The following is a 7081-nucleotide window of genomic DNA, read 5'->3' as shown; positions in this document are numbered from 1 at the left end:
CATCCCCCAGGGAGGAGGTCACATATGGATCTATATGGTATCTTTTTAAATGCTTAAAAAATTACTAGGTTTTGAAATGTAACCTTATAACTCATTATTATTTCTTGCAACATGTGTTTATTCTATTTTACTGAGGCTGACTGTTTTCCCAAAGCACTTAGCAACTGCCAGGCAAGACTATCATAAACCAAATGAAGATCCTGTGCTTTTAAAAACATAGATGTGTAAAGGCATTTTAAATGTATATATATTTGATTCATCTATTTGATATAAACGATTCATGTATTCAGCTTGCCTATACCCAAATGAAGAAATAAATGGTGGTTCATTTGAAGGATCACTAGTGTTCATCCACTATAACACTATTAACTGGAACACCTAACCTGAAGTCTGAAGGATGTACCATATATACTCTAGTATAAGCTGAGTTTCCAGCACATTGTTTACATAGGTTTTGTGGTAAAATTAGGTGCCTCGGCTGATATTTGGGTCAGCTTATACTTGAGTTTATATGGTAATAAGCTTTAAGCTACTAAAGAGAGAACACAAGTTGTTGTGTTTTTTGCTTTTTGAGAGCACACTCTGTGTCAGGCCCTTGGTGAGGTTTTTGGTGTGCTGTGCAAACCTGTGTTTTCTAATCCTCAAAGCACAGCAACCCCGTGGGGTGGGTATGATCTCTTGCTCACAGACGAACACAGGGAACATCCTCAGAAAAGTATGACGGTGTGTGTGACTCCCACACCTATGCCTGGTCTTTATATTGTTGTGAGGTGCCATCAAGTCGGTTCCGACTCCTCGCAACCCCACCTACAACAGAAGGAAACACCATCTGGTCCTGCACCCCCACCCCGACCCCCCAACTTGTTCTTCTGTCTGAGCCCGTTGCTGTGGCCACTTTTCTCTATAACTGAGCTGAATTCCTTTGAATAATTAGGGAGTTAAAGAGGTGACTATAAAGTTTTGTCCTGCATCTCAGTTTTCTTTCTTAGAGCCTAAATCAGGAATCCTGGTGGTGGTGTGGTTACACGATGGGCTGCTCACCATAAAGCCAGCAGTTCGAAACCACCAGGCACTCCACAGGAGAAAGAGGAGGCTTTCTACACCCGTCCAGAATTATAGTCCGAAACCCATAGGGGCAGTTCTACTCTGCTCTAGGGGGCCACCAGGAGCCAGAACTAACTCGGTTTAATGCCTGTAGTTCCTGGCACCTTATAGGCAAATGGCTAGTCTGTTTGCATGCATGCCTATGCTACATCTTCTCCCTACAGAGAGAGCACCCATCAGTCATAGAGTGGAAAGGGGACAGGCATCAGCACTCTTTGTTTGACATGAATGTGTAATCCAGTGCTCTCCTTCACCTGGGTATTCAGGTGTTTTCAAGGTCTCAAAGAGTAGAAATAGGCCCACAGAGGCAGACAGGGATCAGGAGAGCCATTTTCACCCAAAGTCTTCGGTAGTGAAGCAGCCACGACTGGAAATGGCAGATAGCTGGAAGCTGTTTCCTTGTTCCAAGGCCGCAGTAATTTCTGCAGCCTTCCCAATGAGATTGTGGTCACAATGCATTAAGGAACTCCAGGATGTGAATGAGGACTCCATAAAATTCCTGCTTCCTGGACCACCGCAGGCTGCAGTGGCTCTGAGATGCTTACAGCAATGGGGTGTGTGTTAATGAGACTCTAAAACATGGCCCAGTATGTTCTGATGAGGTTTCAGTGTAACCTTTTCAACTCTGCTCTGATTCCTTCATATATAAAAATGGAATGTATTTTTAGTTCTTTTTCTTCCCACTGAGTTCAAGCAGGGTCAAAACATGCCAATAAATATTAAGTTTGCCTCCCATTTGCCAGCTTCAGAAGCTAGTGGTTGCCCTTCTGTTTCCTGCTATGCTCTCTCATCCTCCAGATTAAATTTGAGTTGTCTGACATTTAGTGAGAAGATTTTCCACTTATCCAGCTTTCTGCTCTTAGGCATGTTTGCTGTGTCCTTATGTCTTGTGATTTACTGCATTCAATACATAGAAGGGGCTTTTATACCACCAGATTGCTGAGACTCCCTGTTCTCCCTTCGCCCCGCCCTCATACATACGTTATTCAAAAGAATGCATTTTTAAAATGTGGTGCTTGTGATAAGAGTTGTATGAGCCCCAATAAAATGATTTAAAATGCAGTGCTATAACCATGTGGTGTAAGTGGCAAGGCTGAACCGGACATAGTAGAGAACAAACTAGTGGAGAGTACAGGCCGAAATGTTTCCTGTGTAGAAATTCCAAGAATACCATTTGTCAGAATTCCAGAACTCTTTTTCTTTTCCCCAACCACTCAGTTTTATGTCGGACTTGGTTAAAACTTTTGGAGTGATTGTATTGGGTGTTGAGTAACTATTTTTCATTTATTTCTAAGTCTGATATTTTGGACTATATGCCAATTTTTAATTATATGAAGGGACTTCCAAATTATTATGGAAAAATAAGATTAAAAGATAATAGAAATTTCAAGCTTTTTGAAGCCCGAAAATATAAAGATATTTTACCATATATTATTGTCTTAAATAAATAAAAAAAAAAGATTTGATCCATGGGGTTGTGAATCTTGACATGAACCCATTCTGTTGTATTTCTTACATATACTAAAAAAGCATTTTAAGAAGAGCTAGCCCAAATAAGATTTTCCCAAGTCCTTTCAGGTGCTGAACGCGAACCTTCTTGCCTTTGCAGGTAGGATGGAAGACGGTTCGTGAGTATTACACCTTCATGTGGGTTACTTTGCCTGTTGACCTCAACAAAGGGTCAGAGAAACAGCAGGAAGTCCAATTCAAAGGTGAGAAAAAGAATGGATCAAAGGTGTTGAAAGACAGTCAGCAGATAAAGCGAATTGATCCCCTTGCACCAGAGTTTTCTGGGATAGATAATCACCTCTAGATTTACATTTCTCTGAATAGAGCTTATTTGAGATTAAAAAGAATGTGTTTTCAGCTTATTACCTACCCAAGGATGATGAGTATTACCAGTTCTGCTATGTGGATATGGACGGTGTGGTCCGGGGAGCAAGTATTCCTTTCCAGTTCCGTCCAGAGAGTGATGACGACATCCTGGTGGTCACCACTCAGGTGTGTAAACATCCCATCACAGTCCCTTTCCTCCCAGTAGAATTAATAAGTCATATGAATCAGATAGTGTTGGGGAAAAGTGTATGTGGTATTCATTTAGAAGTAATTTTAGAACCTTAATAAGAGTAACAGTAAATGATCTCTCCCACTAATTTGTTAGTCTCAACTTTCCATTGACATTTTTGTCATGTACTTCTTACCACCAAACACATTTTTCAGCTTTATTATTATTATTTTAATCAGCATCGTTGAGGATTCTTATTCGCTGCCATTGAGCTAATTCTGACTCATAGCGACCTTGTAGGATGGAGTAGAACTGCCCCTGTGAGTTTCTGAGACTCATACTCTTTATGAGGGTAGAAAGACACGTCTTTCCCCCTTGGAGCGGCTGGTCGTTTTGAACTGCTGACCTTATGGTATCAATCTCTCACAACTCTGACCCAGAGCCTGTCTAATATATGACACCTCCTCATGCAGTGCTGTGCTAGGCTCTGGGGATGCAGTGAAGAATGGGGATACCCTAGCGTGGCTTCAAGCAGCTAAACAAAACAGGAGAGACAATACTGTCTTCAAGAGAGTTTGTATTGCCTCTTTCCATCATTTCCACTTTGGTTTTCTTATGATCTTGATACCTGCTTATCTGTCTTTTGTAGTAACAGTAGCCTTAATGCTACATTTACACAGGTGTACACATCTCACACCCTTAGCTCTTGGCACTTGGGGTACACAGATGTCACAGTGAAAGGAAGTCAGCCAGATTTCCATGATCCCAGTCAGTCTATGGGAATTTTCTTTCAGAGGGACTTGATTATCCAATACTCTCTCACAGGGAGAGGTGGAGGAGATTGACCAGCGTAACAAGGAGCTTTATCAAGAAAACCAGGAGCTGAAAGAAAGCTATGTGAGTCTCCAGAAGCGGAACTCGGACATTCAGACTGAGCTCCAGAAAATGCAGGTATGGCCGCTAGTTAAATGTGAAGTTGGGTCACAGAGACAGAATTGGAGGGTGCTTTTTATCCAGCATGATTTTCTGTTTTGCTTGTGATCACAGCACTTTATGAACATTTGCCTGAGAATCTAATAAAGACCCGTAGAGCTGATTTGTCCCTTGGATGACTTTTCAGTCTCTTCTCTTTTAGGGACTCCAGGAGGAGCTAGAGACCCTAAAGAATATCAATAGGACGTTGGAGCAGAAAGTGAAAGAGCAGAAGGACTGTTGGGAGAGAGAGCTGCTTCAGTGAGTGTGTCTCATAATTCCTGGTTGAGAGGAACTGCTCTAGGCAGAGTGGGTTTGGATTCCCAGATTCCATGAGGGAATGCTCTGTTATGACCATTATAGGCGTAGGGCCTGGAGCCTGGTAGCACAGGGCGTTACACATTGGGTTGCTAACTGCAAGACCAGTAGTTGGACGCCAGTGATGAGGCTGTCTACTTCAAGAAAGAGTTACCTTCTTGGAAACCCACAGGGGCAGTCTACTCTGAGCCAGAAATGACTTGATAGCAGTGAGGTGTGGGTCTCCCCTATGAATTCTTTGTATCGGAATGGGAATGAGAAATTATCTTGAGTTAATTATTACCTTTTACAGGTTAAAAATTGCAGCCCTTTAAGCTCAAGGAGCCAAAACAGAACTGTAGAAGAGTCATCGTGAGTGACCTTGTAAGACAAAGTAGACTGCCCCATGAGATTTCCAAGGCTTTACAGTTACAGAAGCAGACTCCTCTCTCTCTCCTACAGCAGCTCATGGATTTGAACTACTGACCTTTTGGTTAGCCAAGCATTTAACCTCTGGGCCACAGGGGTCCTATAGAAGAGACTTGGGGATTTAAAAATAATTCTGCGGGATTAGAGCCAAGCCAGCCTTAAATCACTTAAGACCAGAGGCAGCTGGGCAGGGGAAACAACCACTGCTACTTCTCTGGATTCAATGGCCAGGATCCCAGGGTCCAGCGTTTGTTTCACATGGTCATCTCCACCTCCACAGACTCAGAGAACAAAACCAGAAGATCTGTTCAGAAAATGAGAAGATGGGAATCAGAGTAGATCAGCTTCAGGCAAGTAATGCCATACCTTTGCTAACGCCTTTCTTAGCCTTGCCAACTGCCACACTTCATTATAGCAAGTCCCAAATGGTGTGCCTTTCAAAGCATAAGCCTGAAGCTTCAGGTTGTGTGCTTTCTGCTTTTGAGCTAAACATTCTCCCTTTGTTTCTTTAAGTAGTTAAGATCCATAAGGAATGGCACTGTTTGTCTAACTGTATCATAAACCCTCAGGATGAAGACCATTGGTTTTCAAACATACTACTGTTAGCTATGAATCTTCCAAGAAAATCTTATTTAAAAGTAAAATAGAGATAGCAGCAGAACTTTTAGGAAGCTCTGCCTTAAAGAGAGACTTTCAAGGAGTGATTCAGAATTTATTCAGTTGAGTCTTAGATCCTTCAGGTATAAGATCTTGGGGTTTCATAAAGTTAAAAAATAAAGTAGTTCTAAAGAATATTTGGCCATCAAAACAGATCTTTTTGTTGCAGTACATTTGAAAAAGCATTGTTCTTGTCCCCTTCTAACATCTTGGTCAAGTCACTGTTTTCTTCCCTTTAGGCCCAGCTATCAACTAAAGAGAAAGAAATGGAGAAGCTTATTCAGGGAGATCAAGATAAGACAGAGCAGTTGGAACATCTGAAAAAGGAAAATGACCAGCTGTTTCTCAACTTAACTGATCAGGTAGAATTATGGAAGAAAATGTTTTGAGGTACAAACATGGAAATCTATACAGTGTCGTTTCTTTATATTTAGAAGTATATCACTGGTTCAGAGAAAGCTGTCTGAATCAGAGCTGGAGACACAGGGAATCCAGGACAGATCAACCCCTCAGGACCAGTAATGAGAGTAGTGATACCAGGAGGGCAAGGGGAAGGTAGGGGAGGAAGGGGGATCCGATTACAGTGATCTACTATAACCCCCTCCCAGGGGAATGGAAAATAGAAAAGTGAGTGAAGGGAGACATCGGTCAGTGTAAGACATGAAAAAGTAATAATAATTTATAAACTATCAAGGGTTCATGAGGGAGGAGGAAAAAAATGAGCTGTTACCAAGGGCTCAAGTAGAAAGAAAATGTTTTGAAAACGATGATGATGACATTATATGTACAAATGTGCTTGATACGATGTATATATTTATATATGTATGGATTGTGGTAAGAGCTGTATGAGCCCCCTATAAAATGATTTTTTAAAAAGTGGAGGAAAGCCATCTGAAATGATGGCCGTGGGCATGATCAAGGTGGTATGGCTGTAACCAAGCCTTCTGTAATGCAGTCATCCTGGTTTCTCTCAGCAATGAAGACCTGTCTCTTCCTCTGCATCCTGCCTGCTCGGTAGCTCAGCAGCCCCTTCCTGATGTCTGCTGAGGTGGGAGGAATGTTTCCCAGCAATAAGACTAAGGCCTTCTGATTTTTTTTTCTCTTTCTTTGTAGAGGAAGCATCAGAAGAAGTTGGAGCAGACTGTGAATGAGATGAAGCAAAAGGAAACTAGTTCAGCAAAGAGACTGCAAGAGTTAACGGCATGTCTATCTTTGGGTGACTGTGGGAAGGGACACCAGAAAAGATATGACTAAGGTCTATTTCCAGGTGATGGAGAGGATGAATAAGACAGGCTGGACTAGTGTTGGATACTGGGTGTTTTGCTCCCTGTTCAAAAAGGAGAGAGAATCTGTGATTCACAAAATGTCTAGAAATACTGAAGATTAACTTTATGACGGACTACAGTAGACACAGCATGGTCCTTGCCACCCTTCTTTATGGAGCTATTGTGCTGGCAGGCAAATGATTATAAGGTGGAGCACTACAACAGCAAAGTTTAACTGTGAATATATAGCAAATTTTGTCATGATTAGTAAGGACAATTATCATTATAGATTATAATACTATAAGAATGAACGCCGAATTGACTAATGGTTTTTTGGATTGGAAAAAAAAAA

At 41.6% G+C, this 7081-nt stretch overlaps 1 protein-coding gene across 1 annotated transcript in view; it reads left to right on the top strand.

Annotated features, from left to right (window-relative positions):
* Positions 1-7081, top strand: part of CALCOCO2 (calcium binding and coiled-coil domain 2) — a 21812-nt gene that overhangs the window by 8130 nt on the left and 6601 nt on the right. Inside the window, exons 3-9 of the mRNA XM_045299644.1 lie at positions 2714-2816; positions 2972-3105; positions 3935-4060; positions 4245-4342; positions 5088-5157; positions 5704-5826; positions 6578-6664. Coding sequence (XP_045155579.1) covers positions 2714-2816; positions 2972-3105; positions 3935-4060; positions 4245-4342; positions 5088-5157; positions 5704-5826; positions 6578-6664 — 741 coding nt within the window. The remainder of the gene's footprint in view (positions 1-2713; positions 2817-2971; positions 3106-3934; positions 4061-4244; positions 4343-5087; positions 5158-5703; positions 5827-6577; positions 6665-7081) is intronic.

The sequence above is a fragment of the Echinops telfairi genome, unplaced genomic scaffold (genome assembly GCF_000313985.2).
Source record: "Echinops telfairi isolate 266 unplaced genomic scaffold, ASM31398v2 ScPeMD7_7458;HRSCAF=8496, whole genome shotgun sequence".
NCBI lineage: Eukaryota > Metazoa > Chordata > Mammalia > Afrosoricida > Tenrecidae > Echinops > Echinops telfairi.
The sequence above is the reverse complement of the archived record's forward strand: the minus strand, read 5'-3'. Positions and strand labels throughout refer to the sequence as shown.